General features: G+C 31.0%; 1 protein-coding gene across 14 annotated transcripts in view; it reads right to left on the bottom strand.

The window, feature by feature from the left end:
• The window catches only part of Ufd4 (ubiquitin fusion-degradation 4-like), a 280,366-nt gene that overhangs the window by 218,737 nt on the left and 38,464 nt on the right, over positions 1-23,165 (bottom strand). For all 14 annotated transcript variants that reach the window (XM_075368433.1, XM_075368435.1, XM_075368434.1 and 11 more), the window contains exon 3: positions 10,016-10,244. In XM_075368433.1, the coding sequence (XP_075224548.1) occupies positions 10,016-10,155 (140 nt within the window). In that variant the 5' untranslated portion in view covers positions 10,156-10,244. The remainder of the gene's footprint in view (positions 1-10,015; positions 10,245-23,165) is intronic.

Genomic DNA, 23,165 nt, shown 5'->3' with positions numbered 1-23,165 from the left:
TTTAAAAATCTCTTTTACTATGGCAACAATTTGTCTGTATGCAGTTCTTTTCAATAAAAAGAAAAATTCTTGTTTGATAGTACAACAGTATGAAGACTTCAGTTCATCATGTGGCAAACAAGAATATTTCCAAAGCAGGTGCTATAATCAAACAGCATTAACTACCATCATTTTTTTAATAACAGGTTTCCCATAGAAATTTCACTTTCAATTTCCCTCATTTTTTCTGACCTGTTTCCAAAATTTTCCCTGACCCTCAATATATTGAACTGTAACTCTTTCTTTCAGTACATTTTATTGCATCAAGAAGGGAAGATGAACAAATTCTCATTATTTAATATGGCCTCCATGATACCCATAGCCATCCATATGCATCCTTTTTATTAATATAAAATTAAATGGATGTAAAACTAAGAAATCAGAAAGTGAAATCAAAAAATGTATAAAAGTAATATGTGCACGCTATAAAATGAAGAAGGACATAACTTCTGATTGATTGCACTGAGGAACTAGAAAATAAAATAAATTAACATTGAAAGAAAGGTGAAAAACAAGTAATAAAATAATTAAATACAAATGAACTTCACATAGAAACTAAAACACAAACTAAATATTCAATTGAGGTGCAATATTTATGCACAGTTACTTGAAAATAATTAAAACTTTAAAAAGAATTACTTATCTCGTTTCCAGATCATGGATTTTTAACAATCCACAGAACATACAAAATTCTGTGAGTAATACATGCGCTTGAAAGGATTTTTACTAAAATTTTCCCTTACTTTTGGACTATTTTCAAAAACTCCCCTGACCCAAACCAATTTCCCTGTCTTTCCAGGTGTAAGGGAACCCTGAACAAAATTTAATTTTTCCTACTTCATAATAACTGAATGGTAAAGTGGAGTATTTTTCAGCTCCTGAGATGATACTATCAATTATGTAAAGAAATACCTTCCTCTATCTTCTAATTATATCTCAAGTTATCATTTATAACAATTAATTTTTTCTCTTACTCCTTTATTTTCCTTCCATGCTTTAGTACTTGTAGATCTGTGCTTCATCACAACACCTTGTGCTGTTACCACATGCTGTGCTTACTATTGGAGAACACGACGCTAGCCAGTGGATGTCAGGGGAAGTTACAGTCCACCTACACGCGCCTGCACATATGTACCTCCTGCCAAGCCAGCTGACTACGCACTGGCCAGCTTTATAAGGAGAAGCCTAGTTCTGCAAAAGCATTCACTCGCTGACCACCACCAGGAGCAGAAGAAGGAAGACATCCTCTGGCCGGCCCCCAACATAGGATACTGTAGCAGATACCACAAGATCCCAAGCAGCCTGGCTGATCTGGCATGAAGTCTGCTATTGACAGAACATGGATCCAGATGAGCAGTGCTTGGGGAGCGCCTCAGTTGCACTGGCGGAAGACACCCATGCCAATACAACATTGTGAGACTCTAGAGACCTCTACTTAAGTAGATGCTGTAGAGGGGACCCAACTGCTGCTGAGGGGAGGCTCAGTCCGATTCCAACAGTAGTTACAACTCCCTGACTACTACCCCTTGAGCCAAGCTGACTTTGCCAGAAAACAGCCTCAACAGCCCTTTGCATAGCTAATTCATCACACACTAATGGCCCTTTCCAAGGCTACCACAAGGTTCAAAGTTGCCACATGACATCAAAACTATTCAGTGACAGTGAAAATTAAACTAAAAACAATTAAATTATTAAACATATATAAAAGTGAGTTTACAAACTCATACTGATATAAACTGAACTATTCTGCTGCTACTAAAATTTATTTGACACCATAATTTGAATACGTATCTTTTTTAAATATAAGTTGAATAGCTTAAACTAAATAAACTATTGCCTTAATCCGATCAGATTCAAGTTTTACTTATTCTTTAAAACATAAACTATAATATTTTTTAGTATAGTGTATATTAATCACGTAAGTTAAAAGAATATTGATATTGATATTTTAAAATTAACTCTATTATTGAATCAATGCAAAAAAAGACGTAAGATCAAAAATGCTGATACTGGTCATTTATAAAATGCAACTAATAAAATTTCATAAATAAAAGAAATTGCTTCAGAAATAATCTAACAACATATAAGTAACATAAAAAAAGTTATAAAACATTAATTATTTAAACAGTAGGTTAGCCATGCAATAAGTAAAAGTAGATAATAAAAGTAATTATTCCAGTTGTTATACAAAAAGATAATTACTCAAGTAAAATTAATCCATTTTTAAATAACAAGACTTATAAAAAATTACAAAATGATCCTACTATTAAATTTAAAACAAGCTTACTAAAACATTAAATAATTATAAAGAATTAATAGAAAACAAAATGATCTATAAAAATAAAAAAAATCATCAGCTCCTACATTTTTTGGACTTAAAAAAAAACCTTAAATATCAATTCAACTTATTGTTATAAAAATTCTATCAAATTTTTTTAAAGAAAATTTAAACTTTAAAAATATAATCAACATTAGAAATAGCACTGAATTAGAAAAGAAAAAAAACCAACAGAAATCAATCACCATGCCATTTTAGTTTCCTATGGTAAAAATATCTAACACAACTCCCAGTATAAGAAACTACAAATGTACAATAGAATGCAGCAAATTAATTCAAGCATGAAATTTTCTATTTATTGCTATGTTGTAGCTATAATGCTTGACCACACCCATTCCTTAAGTTGTAATGTGAGGTTTATTCTTTGGTTATTTATCAATTTTCATATAATAAATAGTGTTTTGTGAAAGTTTATGCCAGTTTTCATATTTTCATATTTTTTGTTCTGTGACTTGAACATATAATAATGCACATAACTCTCAGAAGGTGTTCATGACTTGTTTCTTTTTCTGAGCACACCAGTACGACCTGACAAATAGCTTCTGAGTGTTGGACTAGGGACAGAGCAAATGCTATTTTAAAACAATTTAAAAAAATTGATTTCTTTTAACTCAAAGTCAAGGCAAATGTGGTTGTAAAAGAAAAACTACTCCAACACAGAATCTGTTATTAATAAGAAAAAGTAAATTTGGTTTAAAATTATCTGCTGTGGACTTAAATCGAGAATTAGCAGTCGGTGGAACAGATTTACACGTGATAAATGTTACACTGATTTCATTCAGCTGGACGAAACGCTCATCAACCAGCTAAAAAGCAGCTTTTAAGACCAGCAATGTGAAAAAAGAAAGGTTCTTGTGGGCAACTGTTAACTGGAACAAAGAAGATTAGAAAAATGTTATGTTTTCCAAAAGTCACTTTTATATTCAGAGGCAAAGGGCTCCATATATAAGAAAAGCATCATATGAAAATACAACGCTGGCTCAGAAAATAATGTTTTGAGGTTGTTTCTCATTTGAAGTTCCATGTTCATTTTTCCAGTGGTTGGTAAATTGAAAAGTGATGGATATATCAAGATTCTAGAGTAAAGGGTAATGACACAACTTCAAAACAAATTCCCACAAGGCAACAGTGTTCCATCAAGATTTTGCACCATGCCATACTGCCAAAAAAACCTACAATTTGTCAAACAATAAAAATTAAAAAACTACTCAGCCAAGCAACTCCCCAGACTTAAACCAAATTGAACATTTTTAGGCAATAATCAAAAAATGAATTGTACCATAAAAATTGATCTAATTAAAATGTGAAATGAGCAAGGGGGAGCAAGCGCTCCACCCTAGTTACACATATGATCTATACCGCTACTTAATACAAGAAATATTCAGTAAAAATAATATAAATCAATCGATTATTATTAATGAAATAATATATTAAAGTTCTGCATAAGTAAAAATTATTTTACATTTAATGATGATTACTATTTTTTCAAAGCAGGCTTAACAATTAGTTTCAAGTACCATGTCAAAGCTAGTATCTTTATAATATGGAAGAAATAATTACCAATGCTACTAGTACAAAAAAAATTACAGATTAGATTAGCTGATAACCATTAGGCAATGCACAATAGATAACTCAATATGTAACACAAAATAATACTTATAATATTAAATGGATTTGCACTTTACAAGGAAAAATGAATAACAAACTTTTTAGATATTAGCACAAAAAAAGGATACAAATGAATAAGGTTTGGGTAGATAACAAAAACAAATATTACCAATAACAACAATTAAAATAAATCAATACATCGACACCACCATAAATTAACAACATACTGTACTGCATGTAATATTGATTATTAGAGTAATAAACTATACAGAAGATAATATTCAGCTAACTAAAAAGAATTTTATTTAATAAAAAATATAGCAGATGCCAAAGGTTATAATGTAAAACATACATTAATAAACAATGAATATAAATATAAACAAAAATTTAATTTACAACAATAAAATAAATAAAAAATGCTTTATAATTTTTAGGATTATAAAAAGCATCTTTTAAAGCTAATAATACATTGCATTAACAACAAAAAATATATAAAAAATTAATAGCGAATCTAATTATAATATTAATAATAAAAACACTAGTTAAAAAAATAATTGTGGAATGCTAATAAATAATAAAACTACATTAACAATAAAAAATAGATAAAATAATTAAAAATGAATCTAATTACAATATTAGTAATAAAAGCTTTAAAAATAACTGTGGAATGTAGACAGCAAAATTGTACAAAATTATATGAGGATAAGTCAATTATTATCCGCAATTTAATTATATTTTTGTTTATGTTAGTAATACTGTCGTGTTGCGATGACGCATGCGTGGTTTAGATGTTGTTATGTCTTGCAGGTTTGATACTACTAGATTAGTTCTATTATCGCTGCCCTGCCGTTACCATGGCTGCTCCGCTTTCTGTTTGCACCAAAGAAGAGCAATGTTCAGCGATCTGTTTTTTGTGGTCAGAAGGAGTATCAGAGGCCGAAATTCATTGAAGACTTTCGATACAGTATGGGAACAGTGTGTTGCCGCAACGGTGTGTCTACGGATGGATTGAAAAATTAAAAAATGGTCGCACAAGTGTTACACACAATGAAGGAGTCGGATGACCATTTACCGCCACAAATGAGGAAAACATTGAGCGTGCACATCACATGGTTTTCTTAGAAAGATGAGTAACTATCGATGAAGTGGCACATCGTCTGCAAATTAGTCACACGGTTCTGCCTACGAAATTATCCACAACAGACTTGGGTTTCATAAAGTCTGTGCAAGATGGGTTCCAAAACAACTCACACAGCTGCATAAACAAACGTGCTTGGACATCTGCCAAAAACATTTGGATCGCTATGGTAGCGTATGGACATCTTAGACAGAATCATCACTGGTGACGAAACATGGATCCATCATTACGAGCTGGAGAGTAAACGGCAGAGTATGGAATGGAAAATTCGCCCAGCAAAAAAAGTTCAAGATCCAACAATCTGCAGGAAAACTGATGCTTACGGATTTTTGGGACTCACAAGGCCCAGTACTGGAACATTATGAGGAAAGGGGCACGACAATAAACAGTGCGCGTTACAGTGAGATGCTTACAGCCAAGCTGAAGCCTGCAATTCGAAGCAAACGCCGAGGACTGCTGTCAAAAAGTGTTGTGTTATTGGATGACAATGCCCGTCCACATACTGCTGCCCACACTGCTGAAACGCACCAGAAACTCAACTTTGAAGTACTGGCTCATCCTCTGTAAAGTCCTGATCTTGCCCCTTCTGACTACCACTTGTTTCGTCCACTCAAAGAGGCATTAAGGGGCTGTCGATTCACCTCCGACGAAACAGTGAAAGAAGCAGTGCATTCCTGGCTCGCAGGATGCTGGCGCATCAGGAAGCTTGTGCAACGATGGACCAAATGCGCTGAAATGCAAGGGGACTATGTTGAAAAATGATGTACAAGTAAATTTTCTATTTGTATTGCAATAAAATTTATAACTACATTGCGAATAATAAATGACTTACCCTCATACATAAGAAAACAAATAAAAATTAAAAAAAAGTGGTTTTGAGGAATATTTACAAAAATATAAAACAGAAATCAGAAAATATTATTCTGATCAGTTTAGTGATAACAAACAATCATTTTCAAGCATAGAAAACATGCAAATATTATGAATACATAAAATCTAAATTTCTTATTTTAGAGAATATAATAATAAAAAAAATTAACGAATAAGTAAAATATGAATTTCATACAACTCTAAAGAAATAGTGTGAGGGCTTTCAGTAATTAAAAAGCCAAATTAATTGTAAAAAAAACTATTATTTATTCAATGACAATGAAACTAAAGCTACTTATTTATATAATCCCCAGCTACATTTAGGGACTTGTTTCATCTTTCTTATTACAGTAATGAAGAATTGCTCTTCTGCTCATTGTAAAATGTCTTCGAGTGAACCAAACAAAAAAAAAATCTGAAAAACAGAAAAATTGCGTGAGATTGGTACTGTAAGGTAGACAGTCATTTTCCAATCTAATTTTTCAATAGTTTCCAGTATCTTTTGGTGGTACAGGAGCAGGTGTTATTCAGAAGAATTACAGCTTTTAAGAGGGAACCAGGATGTTTCTTCCTTATTGTGAGTTTCACTTTATTTTTCATAGTGTCACAATATTACTCAATGTTGACTGAACGTTGTTCATCCAAACTACCACAATAAATTGTGTTATTATAGTCCCAAAATACAATTAGGATTTTTACCGGCTGACATGTAGGTTTTGAATTGTTTCCTGGCAGACAAACTTGGATGTTTCTACTCCATACTCTGACACTTGGAGTCTGGTTCAAAATGAAAAGTTTGATAATGAGTTAAGCAATCTAAAAAAAGCATTACCTTCCTCAAAATTACAATGTTTAAGTTCCATACAAATGTGAATTCAGGTGGTCTTTGTAATGTTGAGTTGACAGTCTTAAAACCCATCTCAAATACATTTTAAGGATATTCTGGTTATCATGCTTAATGGAATGGACACTGCTGATATTCGCACAACAAATTTCAGCAAATATCCACATTTTTTTACGGATCTGCTCTTGCAAATAAGATCATTTTTGCAATTTTGCAAAATGTCAGTCAAAACTTCCACTACAATAAGTAACAATTGTTCTGCTCTATTTACACAGTTCAAGCCACTTATAAAAATCTGAACTTTTCACCATATCATTTTAATTCTCTGAGTGAATTTTGACTGTTTTTACATCTTCAAAAAATAAAAACCTTATATTAGCATGCTCTTCTTCAACAGTACGCATTTCATTTCAAGCAGAGCCAACATTTTGAAATAAACAAAAGAGATTATAGTAATGGAAATTCTTCAAACAGCTGATATTTTATAAAAAAGAGATCCAGCTTGAATTTGTCACTTTCAGCTTATCTATTAAATAGTTTTTCCTGCTGTTCCTATTTGTCTTTTTTTAATTACTAAACAACCCTTGTACATTTAATTAAATTATTCAACTTATATTTAAAATGTAGATTCAAATTATAGTACATTATCACGGTTTTTAGGAACACAATGGTTCAATTTATATCAATGAGATGGCAAACATACCTCTGAATATTTTTAATATTGTAATTATGGTAAGTTCATTTCCATACAGCATTCTAATAAAGCAGTGATCCCTGTAAAGACATTAAACTTGGAGAAAATAAATATCACTTGCCAACAAAAATTTTTTTTCATGTATCTGGAATTGTACATGGCGATTTTAACTAATTTCAGGGTGCTGAATTCAAAACTGTTACCAGAATTTCTGTAATAAGTTACATTTTTTTTATAGATATTATGATTTATTGAGATCGAATTATATGCAACATAAAAAGCTTGAAATATGCATAAAAAATACCTAATATATGCATGAAAAGTGTCAAAATATACAACTTATTTAATTATTTATCTTTTTAATAATAAAAAAATAATTTTTAATTTTTTTATTTCAAAATCAGCATATAATTAGTAAGTTGAATAACACATTGATAAATTCGCTAATTAACAATTGTTATTTTTATAAAATGTTATTTTTATAAACATAAACAATCAGAGGTACTGTTCCACGGTTGCTAAGTGCGCTCTAAGAGCCATGCAGCTAACAGGTTTGGCCGGCTACAATAAAAGATTTCATTTATTAACAAGGTACCCTACTGACAAATATTGTAAATAGTGAAAATATCATCACTAGAAGCATCATCACTACATTTTAAGGAAAATATGCAATAACCAGTGAGAATGGGCTTAATATGCAAGTGCATATGCAAATGTAAATAATTCGGTCTCTAATGATTATTTACCAAAATATGCATAATCATTGAGAGATTAATATTTAAAAAAAAAAATTATTATTTATGTATATTCTTTTAAAATTTGTTTAAATTAACAAATTTTTTTTATTGCATCTAATATTGATGCCATAGCTTCATATGTTTCTTTCTTGTCGACTGCAAGAGCTAATGGAATGGATGGCTGTTTATTACCATTATGCAATAAAACTGTTTTCATGCTAACTTTCAAAGAGTCAGTAAGAAGGCGTCATTCTTCAAGAATATGCTAAATTCCAAGCTCTTTCATCAGGCTGTCAACATCAGTACAAACGCACAATGAATTTTTCATAGTAAACTACATTGAAAAAAGTTTTATTTCATATTCTAAACACAGTAACTTCTGTTTTTTCTGCTAAAAGATTTCACTGATGCAGTCATGTTCAGCTTGGTGCTTTTATAACTTTATATCACAAACTAAATTATTAAGTTCATGTTGAATTAAATGAGATTTTTCATCCGATACAGGAAGAAATTCTTCAACATCAACTCTGATTCATTTTCAGATTGTTCTTCTGGAAATGTAGGAAGATGGTGGTACAGGTACAGGTAATACCTCTCCTTGTGGTACCGGCTTTAGAGCTAAGGATACATCTGCATATTTTATGAACTTTCTATTTCTGAATGAAAATTGTGGTCCTTAGGTTCATGCCAAACCATGAGTAAGCAAATGGCATGGCATTGTTTTCCCTTCAATCATATGATACTGAGCACGATATGCAAATAATATGAGGCGCTCAGATTTTAAAATGATCCCAAAGTGCACAAACAAACAAAAATTTATAAGGTGTTTTTATCAATTCATAAATAGTCTTTCTTTAAGATTTAGGCGTAAATTTGCTACAAACACAATAAAAATTATCTGAAGTCTGAAGCCATGTTGCAGCAAATAAAAACAAGAAAAATCACTTCTGCATTATAAAGAATTGATGAAAATATAATAAAACTTTAATAACTCTGTTAAAACACTATAAACACAGTAGAGACAAGTGAAGCTACACTGAATTAGATTTTAAGCTCTGTAATAGGCAACAACAGATGTCTGTATGATGTCATCATACAGACATGTTTGTACATGTCTACTTCTCATGATACAGTGTATATATATATATATTTTTTTCTTTATTAAGCATGTATGCATATTGTTTAAAAGTAAACATACAGAAACTATTCTTAACTGTAACCAGTAATTGATCAAAATGAGTTTATTAAAACATTTTTACAAATCTATGATTTATGTAAAACCTTTGGGGTAACACAATTTCAATAGCATATTTGAAATCAACACCCAAATTATACTGAGAAAATTTTTGTAACATGTAACATATATAAATTTTGTGTTAACTAGTTTAACTGATCACCACCAAAAAATAACAATATATAGCATGACAAATAGTGTCACAAGATGCATAGAAAATAATGCTGAGTGGAAAAATCAAATTTTATAAATAAATAAATTCTACTGCTAGGATGAAATTTGCCAGATTTATTTTAATGTAACCATATAGGTTTCTGAACAATCAAAAATCTGTGTACTGAGCTGACAAAAGATAAACACCAATGTTTGGTGTTTCACCCTCATCAATTTCTCAAAATTGGGCTTAGGCTTAAGCTATTATTTGTTTACATTAATTAAGTAAATAATGACTTAAACATAAACAATTAAGCATCAAACTACAAAAAAAATAAATAAACCATTAAAAAATATTACCTCTCAAAACATCTGTCGACATTGTCGGACATAAGCAACAGCATACACAGTTGTTCTAATGCAATGAGCTGCATGTCCCGTTCATCGCCTTGGCCCATATTCAACCATTCCAGCAGAGTTTCTGGGTCTACCTCAGTCATGGTTGCTGCTAGTCACTGCCACCAATATAACAACAGCCTTCTTACCTCCACCTCGCCTCCCGCCCACCACCTCCTCCTCCTCTGATCCTCTAAAAAACAAAAACAAAATAGTTAAATAAAAAACTAATAACCTTTGAATAAAAGAAAAAATGAAATAAAAAAATGTTTAACTGTACAGGATATGCTGTGAAAACTGTAATATTTTTGTTAGGGTACTATATAAGAGAGTAAGAACATGAATTAGTAATAGGTTCTGGGTGTATGAGTTATGGAATAAAATTTGTTGGTTCCACGTTACAGGAAACAACTTATAGTAATATCCTGGTATTCAGAAGAATGAATAAGATGTAAATGTGAAAAAATGAATAAAATGTGATCAGCCAAAGCCATAGTTGTTAATAACTCTAAAGTTAATTTTTTTCAAGAGTTTTTTTACATCAAAAAGATTTTGCTTTAGTATAACATTTTTGTCATGTTTTGATCTTTTTTCTTTTAAATAAAAGTCTAACTTAAATTGTTTTCATTTGACTTTACTTGCATTAATCTTCTCAGAATTAAATTCCCTCTACATATTTTATTAGTTCTATTTGTTTACTGGCAATTTTACAAAGTAAATTTATGCCAAAAAAATAAATAAATAAATATAAATATATTGTTCAACTTATTGTTGGCAACTACAGGAGATACATATTAAAAAAAAAAAAAATGAACGAGTTATCTTAGAAATCGGGCATAATTCATCAGAAAATAAAGAATGAATTAACAGAACTTCTTTTTACCACTGGTGGGTTCAGCAAATTACAAAATACTATTAAATAAAATAACAGTGGTATCTGTTATAACATTTCTTAAAAAATCATTCATATACATAAAAATGTTTATGCATGAATATTGAACTTCTTAATGTTAGTGTTTCTTTATAAATCAGAACTTATTCACTGTCCATAAGTCAAATTCAGTCCAATTTCAAAGAAAAATTTATGAAATTAGTTTCAAATTTTACTTGATTTAACATTTTTCATCTGAAATCTATAAATAAAATTCATTCACAAAGATGTCCAGTTAGGGGAAGAATCCCCCTTCTATTTAAAATTCCAAAAATATTTGTGAAAGTTGTATAGAATTCTATTTATTATAATTTTTATGTCATGAATTTTTTCTAAAATTCATTCTGATGGTGTAAATTAACAAGTTTTACCAAAAATGAAGCAATTTTCATCGTACTATTTGTCATGAATGTAATTAAAAAATTGACTAGGAACATCGCTTAGAAAACTTACAGAAACTAGAGCAAACTGCAAAACCTCAAACATCGGAAAGCCAGAAAACTGATGGACTTAATTCAAGCTAACCACAGTCTTGTGACTTCTTCTTTTTAGGATACACTTTTGTAAAATGTAACCACCAAAGTAAGTAAATGTATCAAAAATATATTATTTGTCAAGAGGAGACAGCCTGCTGGTGAACATTTTATCTTAAGAGAAACAGTAGGTGTTACTAAGATTTTCATTGTAAATTAAATTGCAATGTCTAGTAAAAAAAATATTTCATTTTTATTCAAGACAGTTTTTGTTATTCATATGTAATCAAACAGAAAAATCAAGGTTGGCACAAACTGAAAAAAACAAACATAGTGTGAAAGCTCTTTGCTTTAGATTAAAGCAAAGAGATTACAAAGGAGATAAGAAAATATAATGTATCTTAGTAATAATGTACAGGCCTAAGTTGACATACATGGCTTTGAAAATTTATTTCAATCACCTAGATACAAAAATTTGGGTACAGTACAATTAAATTTTACATTAAATACTTAAAAACCTGTTAATTTTGATAAATGAAATACTAAAATAAGATTCAGTAATTTTTTTTAAATTTCCCTGACAGGAACAATATTGCTGTTACTTACAGAACTACAGGGTGTCCCATATAAAACGCAACACAACCTTATATCTTCTTGAATACAAGCTTCAATTCTTTTTACAGCATTTCTTGCAACTTTTTTCAAAGTTTGTGGCTGGATATTTAATACAGCTTGTTCAATATTGACTTTCAATTGTTCAAGTGTTCGTGGTTTGTTGCTGTAGACTTTTTCTTTGAGAAAAAAAATCCGCCGCAGTCAAATCTGGAGATCTTGGTGGCCACAAGCCACGACCGATAACACGATTACCAAAGAATTCCTCAACGAAATCAGAAGTTGAACCTGCGTAGTGCGATATCGCACCGTCATGTTGTAGCCAGCAGTGTCTGTGTTCCTCTTCCAAGACTGCAATGAACTGAAATAAAATATCCTGATATCGTTCTGCATTAATGGTGTACTCGAAAAAAATAGGACCTATTATTTTCTTCCGTGATATCGCGCACCACACCCCCAAATTCTGCGGGTGTAATTGTTTTTTGTGATAAACGTGGGGATTTTCAGCACTCCAAATTCTACTGTTTTGGCTGTTTACGTAGCCATCCAAATGAAACCGTGCTACATCTGTGAAAAATAACGAATCCATAAGATTAATTCCCTCACGCAGAAATCGACGGAACCATTGACAATATTGTAGCCATTTTTCTTTGTCGGACTCAAGAAGTCGATGAACCGTTTGAATGCGATAAGGTCGTAATTGTAATTGTTTGGTCGCCCGATGAACAGTTGATTTAGACAAATTAATTTCAGCAGACAAACGTCTGATCGATTTATTTGGCAAGGCGAGTAATCGGTCTTTGATTTCAGTGACTGTATCTGTATTCAACACTGACGCAGATCTTTTGTGTTCATTGTTATTAACAGAACCAGTCTCTCTAAATTTTGCAACTAACTAATATTGATGTTTTGTTAGGAGCTGGTTTATCTGGGTACTTTTGGTGAAACAAATCTTGCATTGCAACCACTGATTTCGTACTGAAGTACGACTCAACAATGAAAACACGTTCATCTAGCGAAAACTCCATCTTGTCTCTAGCAATACACTGAACGTTATGATTGCATTGTTGTTACTATCGGTAGTGTTCTACTGCATCGCCGCGATGTTCAGATGTTGGACAAGCCCATTTCAGTAACGAGTAGGGGAGTAAGCTTGACTTTTGAAATTTCATGGATGAGTGATTGATGGGTTGCGTTTTATATGGGACAACCTGTAGATGTAAGTACACATGTACTTACACATGCAATATGCCACTTATTTAAGCTTTAATGACCACCCAAAAAATGAAGTTATCTAGACAAATTTATTAACATAAAAATAGGAGAGAGAGGGGGAGAGAGAGAGAGTGTGTGTGTGTGTGTGTGTGTGTATGTGTGTGTGTGTGTGTGTGTGTGTGTGTGTGTGTGTGTGTGTGCATGTGCATGTAAGTATATTGCTTGAGCACAAGACTAAAAATAGAGAGGTACCTCAAAAAAACTTTCTTACGAGGATTATATGTTATATAATCACACTATAGAGTTAAGAGTAATCTGTATATTATCCACTGCTTTCAATTTTTATACTTATACACACTTTTTTATACTTATCTTACACTATCAAGGTACTATCAGATAAAATATTGTTCCTAAAAAAATGTATTAATGGTACATTCAAATTTGATTGCTGCAGGAAAGGAAATCTGAAAATTGCTAGATAGAAGAATGTCCTCACATAAATATCTATGTTAAAAGTACATCAGTCACAATTAATGACACACTTCTGATGCAAATTATATTATAACTGATACTGTTTATGTACAAATAAATAAATCAACCAATAGAAATAATATTAATGAACTACTAACAATTTTCTTGCAACAAGTTTTGTGAAAAGATCAAAATTATGGGAATATGTAGAATTTTTTTTTAATCATAATTTAGATTTCAATAATTACTAATTCTTATTGATATTAATATTATGGTAACTGCAGGACCCATCAAATTTTCAAAATTGATGGGTAATGAGCAACCAAAAAGAACACTGACGACATGTTTTATATTTTTTTACTTGTTCTGGAAACAGAAGTTTTGAAAGAGATGGCGTTGAAATTAAAATATTTTTATCATAATTTGAAGACAAAAAATAATTCATTTTAATAAGCATCACCAGCTTTCAATTTTGAACTGATGGTAGCAGACCCCAGGAGAGGGTATGCAGAATTGAACATTTTAAATGGTTTAAGTAAAACAATATTTTTTAGACATTTTTTGAAAACCTGGGGGTTAGAGAGCCATGGGAGAGGATGAAACTAGGAAACTGTTGATATCATAATTTTAATTTTTTTTAATCGATTCAGATGAGAAACTTTTTCTCCAATAAGATATTTTTTTTTAGAAGGTAGAACATATTTTGAAAATTAAGTATAAATATCGCAATATGTCAATCTCTGCTAACTTAGTGAGTCACCTGTCAGTCACTCACCTGTTAGTGAGTCACTTAGGATGTCTCACCTATCCTTCTCCAGTATGGTATTTTTCTTTTTTTGAGGTAAACACATTTTACAAAAGAAAAATCAATTCAGAATATTTCAATGTTTTTGTTTTGCAAGAGAAGAAAGCATGGCAGATTTAAAGAGAATTAATATTGCATAAAAATTGTTTAAACATAAGTGATGTTTGCTTCTATCCAACTGAATCAGATTCAAAATGAGGTGAATGTATAATAAATGGTTTTCTTACTATAATTAGATTTCATTTATTATTAATGCTATTACCATACAGGGATAAGTTTTTTTTAACCTACAGGTCCCCACCATTAGGTATTGCTTCAGAGGATGAAATGAATGATTTGTTGCATGTGTGAAAATGCCATGACTGACTGGGATTCGAACCCAGGACCTCCAAATGAAATGCGGAGACGCTAACACTCGTGCCACAAAGGCCAGCGATAAGTTACTAAAAGACATAATGGAGGGGGTTTTTAAGATGGTTATTATATACAGCCTTTGGCACTCTTAGTGATATGTAAGAATTTTTCCTATAAGTTTCTTATGAAAAATCATGAATTTTTCAAGATTTCCTATCCTATTCCATTCAGTTCAGAAAACTGAATTTCTCTTATTCAGTTCTTGAGATTTACTTAGACAAATAAATATGCTTAAGTAAATGATTAATTAGCAACACAAGTCAAGGTTTTTGGAAGGTTTTTATAATGTCACTTTTAAACAACAAAAATAGATAAAGAAAATGCTAATTTTTGTTAAGTTCCTTTATCCAAATGTTTTCTAAATTCATTAAATTCTTCAATAAATTTTACAATATCTGTAGCAAACAATGCATTTTCCACAAAATAATTAAATTTTGATTAAAAACAACATATAACAAAATTCTTGGTAATAATTTCATATACGTCCTCAAATTTATAATCACAATTTTTTAAATTTGGGCATTTGTAAACAATGACTGAAAACTAATATGGTATAATTTGTCTAACAAACGAGACTCGCTGTGTTGCTGCAGAAGAGCATAACAATGTAATATGTTTATGCACTTTCCATTATTTGTATAATTATTAGGTAAGTAATTATGTACTGCAACTGGAAAATACAAATTTATGATTGTTAAATGGTTGTTTCATCTTAATGATTCAACTGGACTTTTGTGCAATCATTTTAAAATTTTCAATATCAACGAACAAAATTAGAAATAAATAAATAACAAGGAATCTAGGAAAATCAAAATAAATTAATTACACTTTCATTAATTGAAGAAATTCAGTTACTCTTTTTAATATGCCGCAGTTGTTAAAAATAATAATAAATTATTAATATTTTAATAGTAGTACTACACATCAGAATAAAGTGAATTTTTTTGTGTTATTGATCTTCATTTCCTATCATGTAGTTACTAATACCAAAAACATATTTAAGTAATATTTATAATACATGTTGATTCTTCCTTTTCATAATTGCTGTTACAAAGTGAAAAATGAAGATTTTTTATTTAAGAAAATATTTATATCAAATATTTAAGAAAAGGGAAAAGAAGTAGATTTTTGATAAGAAGCTACATCTCTAAAAGGTTTTTATAGAATTCAAACAACTACTTTTTTTAATACACTACATTTCAGTAGCCCAATTACCTAGGAACTTAAATGCATTTTTTTGTTTCCTTGTCTGTTTCAACCTTCCTGCACTTTACATTATTTTTAGTCATATTCATGTTGATTCAGAAAATGCCATTTCCACAAAATATTTATTACAATGAAAAATGTATGTAAAAAAAGTACACAAATTCATTTAAAAAACACTATCAACAATTTTATGTCAAGCAATAAACAATATTTAAGCAAACAAGTAATACAAGTCAAAATTTTTTAAATCTAAATTGGTTTCTGTTATTTAAATTTTAATTTCCAGAAAGCTACTAAAAACATCAATTCATCATCTCTTTCCACATTTTTAATTAAACTAATAATAAATAAGTAGCTACTTATCAATTTGACACAAATAATCACAGATTCCACCATTTTTTAATTTTATTATTCAATTTTTTAACAAATAATAGTGCATAAACATGAACCATCTTTAGTGGCACTCAATGTAGCAAATAAAAATGTAAACTAATGTACCTGATTTACAACTCATCAGATGTTACACGGATTTTTTTTTAACAATATGATATAAACATTTCTATCTCATATCGTTAATTTCAAAAAAATATTTATATATTAATATATTTTTTAATTAAAAAAAAAGTGAGCTTGAAAATATTCTTTTTGGAATACTAATAAAAAGTATAAAAAAATCTGATGTGAACATCACATGACTTCGATGTATGACATTAAATTAAATTACATATACACATTTTTTGCTGCACTTCATTAAAAGTTATTTCATTTCAACGTGAGATACGATCCTCCAAATGTGCCTTCCCCTTGTAAGAGCAAAATATTTCATTAATTGAAATTCTATTTGGCTATAACTCTGGAACCAATGAAAATATGTACCGCTTATGATATATCGTTGTAAAGCTCTCAATGAGGGCTCATTACTTCAGTTCAGAAAAAGTTCAAATTCCAAAAAAGTTGGATTTTGGGCATTTTTTGTCAAGTCGATTGCAATCAAAAGGAGAGATGCACAACCAAATGTTACAACAGTCCTAAATCCAAAATTTCAACATTCTACGGCTAATCGTTTCTGAGTTATGCGACATACACATACATACGTACGTACTTACAGACGTCACACTGAAACTAGTCAAAATGGATATTTCCATTGAAATCTGAAAACCAAACTTTTTCGTGATTGCAATACTTCCTTTACTTTGAACAAGGAAGTAAAAAAACCAATTACTCCATAAATATTTATAATCATTCAATAATAAAAATCATCCAAATAAAAAATTCCATCTTATTTTAATACTTAAATAAACATTTGTGAATCTGAATGTATTTAATATTGGAATGAAGTCACTTAAGTACCGTTACTGTTTAAACATCATACTAGAGATTAAAAAAAGGTAGTATTATAAAGCAGAAATGAAATCTTTAGCGTTGCATTTCACGCAATTTTTTGGCACCGGTTTATTTTTAGGAATGTTACATAAATATATTTACATGTAATCAAAACAGACTCGCAAAATAAACACACTCAAATTTACAACAAAACAAAATGAAGATATATATTTTTCATATTTATATAAAAAATATTTCTTTATTTATGTTTTTGTTTTTTATTTCATTCACAAGTTTCATACATTTCTATCTTATCGTCATTTCCCAACAAATTGCAATAAAATAAAAATGGATTTCAAAGCTATTTAAACTGTTCATTGTTTTAATCGAGGTTTAAACTTTAGGTTTTTTTTTCTTAGATAATGATTACACTGAAAAGTATACAGGGCATATAATTTTATACAAAATAGCAACAAAACTGGAAAAGGTCTCTTTACATAGAAGAAATGTCGGCTACTATGGAAGAAAAAAATATAGTTGTCGATTTTCTAGTGCAACATAAAACACCTACAGACGACCGGTGAATATTCAACGCATTACCAATTTCCACCTCCATCCGCAAAATTATAACATATAACATCGCATCTAGCGAGAGGGTGACATGCTGACTGAACCTTGCATCATTCGGTTCGGTGAATCAAATCCCGACGAACCCTTCCGGAAGTTGCAAGTTCCTTAGTGACGACCTGTTTCGAATCCGAGTCACGAATCAATAAATACATCGGCTAGCCGTGATCGCTTTATTGGTTTTAATTCTTTAAAAAATGTCATGAAAATAAACACTGATCGCACCCTAAATCGAACCAGGAATCGCAGTTACAGCGATCGAAGAGTGAAATAAGTTCTCAGATTCATTAATTGTGAAACAACAATATAGATTTCCACACAAATAACCACCGTATAATACTAAAGATATTACGATGACGTGCAATAGTACACATTAAAAAAGCTTTTCGTAGGACTGCAAATTCCTGATTACCGTCCAAATGGCAAGAGATTAGTATACGTAAAGAACGTAAAACTTGGATGTAAACAAATACAGAACACATCACGAAACGCAAGGAGGGAGAAAATGATGGAAAGGGGAGGGGGAGTGAGAGAGAGAGAAGACAGAACGACACAACAGCTCCCATTTGACCTCCCGGCGAGCGAATAATAATAAACACATTTAAGAAACACTTGCTCATTTTCACTATCTTTCTCTTTGGCTCGTGATGCGCGCATCTTACAATAAATTAACCAAACTGTTGCACGCATTAATATTATGTGCATTATAAAAAAACTGCTTCAGGCATGAACAGTGCCGGCAGGCTACATGCGTACAAAAACTGACCGTCTAACAGATTATATATATTTATTCTTATGTTCGTTGCACATCGGACCTGAACGAGGTTTTGTTCTATTTATGATCACTTCGGCTTTCTTTGTTCGAACATGCAACGATTAATTTAATAATATCTGCTGTATAAGGTATAAATACTATTTATATCTAAGATATAAAAATGTTTAAATCTACTAATTTAGTCATTATTAAAATAAAATAATTAAATGGTAAATCCAATAATAAAAAAAACGAAATATTACATTAAACCAAATTTTTAATCTACAGCGAACCTTAAATGATAAAATATATTATTGTATAAATTAAAGTTTCTAATTGCTTAATAAATATTTTTTTTCTAAAATTGTTTAATAAACTTTTAGTAAATTAAAGTTCCCAATTAACTGTATAAATTAAAAGTTTAAACTTTATGCAATTGTATTAATTAATACCAACGGTGCCAAATGCTTAGGAAATTAAAGATATTAACCCAACAAAAAAAATTAATACGTACATAAAATTATCAAGACAATTTTAACAAATTTAATAAGTACGAATTCATGAAAATTTTAATATATGCTAGTTTCCTACTTTTCGTATTACTTATCCTAAGTACTATTTACGATACGTTTAGTATAATCATCAAATACTACACATTATCTGAAGGTATTTTAAACAATACTTAATAGACCTAATAATTACTTTTAATAATTCCGTATCTTTGACCACGCTAAATTAATATTCTAACGGCACATCTTTTTTTTTCTGTTTAGCCTCCGGAAATCACCGTCAGGTATTACTTCAGAGGAAGTATGAGGATGATATGTATGAGTATAAATGAAGTGTAGTTTTGTATAGTCTCAGGTCGACCGTTCCTGAGATGTGTGGTTAATTGACACCGGTATCCACGATCTAATCTTCGTATAAAAGTACCTATATTAGGATTTGAACGTTGGAACTCTCGACTTCGAAATCAGCTGATGTGCGAAGACGCGTACACCACGAGACCAACCCTTTCTTTTTCCTGTTTAGCCTTCGGGAATTACCGTTCAGGTATTACTTCAGAGGATGAATGAAGATGATATGTATGAGTGTAAATGAAGTGTAGTCTTGTACAGTATCAGTTCGATCATTCCTGAGATGTGTGGTTAATTGAAACTCAACCATCAAAGAACACCGGTATGGCGTATAAAAGTAACTGCCTTTAGTAAGACTTGAATGCTGGAATTCTCGACTTCCAAATCAGCTGATTTGGGAAGACACGTTCACTACTAAACCAGAATTTTTTAATTCTGCACGTTGTCTTTTCGACTGAGTTCGTCTTTTTCCCACTCTATGGTAGACCGTCAACAACGTGTATGAATATTTTCAGCCATATTAGACGCGTAATTCAAATTTGGCAGCCGAATAATCAGGACGTGTTATACGAGCGGCAATTAGTTTTGTTTGAAAATTACGGAACAAGGGATTAACACTAAAAATGGAATAAGATGCAGAGAAGATTTCTGGGAAGGATGTTACGTGGTCGCAAGTGTTTATAAGTGGTAAAAACGGTTTCAGGAAGACCGTGAAGATGACAAAAGACTGGAAGTCCTAACACATCAATAATGAAGGCACTGAAAGTATCTTCATAATCATGAAAATGAAGACTCTGCGATCAATAATCACCGATCAGTATTAAAAGGTTGCCGAAGAGCTTATGATAATCGATACGACTCACGTGAAACAATTTTAACTGACATTTTGGGTATGAAGCGAGTAGCAGCAAAATTTGTTGATTGAATTTTAAGGCTCTTCTTACAGTTTTCTCGATTACAATGTGTCGTCGTCTTTTATGAATTCTTATCACAAGGTTGTACAGTCAACAAACAGTATTACATAGCAGTTTTATGCCTTTTACGCGTTTACGCGGAGCAATCCGAAGGAAACTACCACAGATCAGAGCAAACAATTTTTGGATTTTGTACCGCTATAATGATGCGTTTTAGTGGCGAAGTGTGAACCGGTGCAGCTCACGCTTCGCCATTAATCAGCGATTATTTAGCCAAAAGTAATACCACACCGATGCCGCAACCTCCATATTATCCAGATATGGTACCTTGCGTCTTTTTCTTTTTCCACTAATTAAGAGAATATCAAAAGCACAAAGAATTATGACGACGGATGAGGTAAAGAAACACCGCTAAATGAATTTTAAGGTTATACAAGAAATCCTTTTCCACAAATGTTTTGAGGAATGGAAAAACTACTGGCATAATGAATTTAATTTTGGGGGGGAGGCTACTTTGAATGGGACAATATCAATACACGGAAGAATAAGTATATTCTTTTTAATAAAAATTAAATTTCTCATTATTTGATCACGTCTGTGCTCTAATATGTATTATAATTTGTAATAGGCAGGTGGTATAACACTGCCGGAAAGCAGTTCGCGGGAAACTTTTGAAATTTATTGTGTAGCCTGAGCTTTTATTTGCCAATAAGATGGTGCATCTCACAAAAACTGCTTTATAAAGTAAGCGAAGCAGAATAACACAAAGTACAAACTTCGATGTTGCGTAACAAACAATTCATGGACATAATTTATTCTTTATCTTTGTATCAATTTATTTATTGTACGAGAAAATCCAAACACAAATAAAAAGTGATTTACTGGATAAACAAAAAATTAAGTATTTACTCTCTCCCCAAATTTACTATACAATGCGTTAACTCAACGGAAGATGGATCAAGATGATAGTGAAGAACAGAGAAATGTAGAAAACAATTTAAAAACTAACCGAAATTATTTTTAAATATTTTATGAAAATAAAATTTTTCTCTCGGACTTATTTTATACTAACATGATATTCAAGCGATAAAAATGCAAAAACAACTGTCTAAACAAAAAGAGGTCGGCGACCTGCCACACATTATTCAAGTACCTTAAACGTTAAAAAGAGGTAAAACAATTTGAAACAAATTCAACCTACGAGTTTCAGTTACAGAAAAACAATTAGTAAGCCGTTCAAGAATGAGAATCAAAAAGATTTCCATTGCAAATAAAATATTTTGATCAAAATAGAAGAGAGGGGGGTCTGATTGGTTATACGACCAGCATTTCTGCCTCTCGCATTTTTCGACTGAACGAATTCACTTATCTTATACTGCTTACGTTTCAACAGAACTGAATAATACAATTTTATGTTATGTTCTACACGATACTGCATAAATCTTGCGAATTTTTTGAGGCGACGGCAGTATAAGCAAGATTTGATTTTGCAAATTCTGCAGGATATTAAAATTTCATAACCACCTGACTGACTGGTATAATAACAAAATTCATCGTTTTCTTAAAATAAAATTTTGAGCATTTTCGTAATAATTTATGAAAATGATCCAAATTTTTATATTAAATTTACGAAAATCGAATATTTTCTAATAAATATATAAATAATAAATTTTTGTTCGTTAAAAAAATACAAATATATATATATATATATTAATCCTGCATATTCATGATGTATTATCTTCAAAATGTGAAAATTTAAGTCATGGCAGAAATGGTAGTCGTATAAACACCAAAACAGATGCAAAGTAGTCGTTAAATAATCCAACATAAATTTAGCGAGGCTGAATGTTACGACAAATAATATATAACGTATTACACTGCCTAATCTGTAGAAAAACACGGACAGCAGGCCTAGGCAGAGTATTGACGGTCACAGTATTCGACACTGTGACGAGCAGTAAAAGAGGGGGTTTGGAGTTTGGCGTTACGGGTTAGTTCCGTAAAGTACGCGGGAACAGCTACACCGACAGCAAGCCAGACCGTTATAATTACTATTGATTTACGAGATTCGATACACACTCGCATTAAACCGCACGAACGTTTGATACAAACCGACACGTTAAGTTCAAAAATATTGACTGCCCGTTGCAAATGACTACATCCACATTCTTATCTGTATCAAATCGTTTATGATTTCCTTGCGAGTGATAATATCAATCGCTTACGATTAATTGAATTGGAAGATCGGTAAAACCACAGTAAAGTTATCAACTGTCTTAAGTAATGACGCGTTTTTTATTTTATATACGAATACGATTAGAGGTAATAATACAGACGTAAATTTTATTCGATGACGAAACCGTACGATGTGAGACAGAAATAATATACAAACGTACGCAAATCTATGAGCCGATTATGCCTTCATCCTATATTCATTAGTTATCTTTCTTTTCGATAAACATAATATTAACATTTTTGTTAGAAAGTTTCTTGATAAAAATAATATTATTTT

The sequence above is a fragment of the Lycorma delicatula genome, chromosome 6 (assembly GCF_047948215.1).
Source record: "Lycorma delicatula isolate Av1 chromosome 6, ASM4794821v1, whole genome shotgun sequence".
In the NCBI taxonomy this organism is placed as follows: Eukaryota; Metazoa; Arthropoda; class Insecta; order Hemiptera; family Fulgoridae; genus Lycorma; species Lycorma delicatula.
Note: the sequence above shows the minus strand (reverse complement) of the source record. Positions and strands in the feature narration are given on the sequence as shown.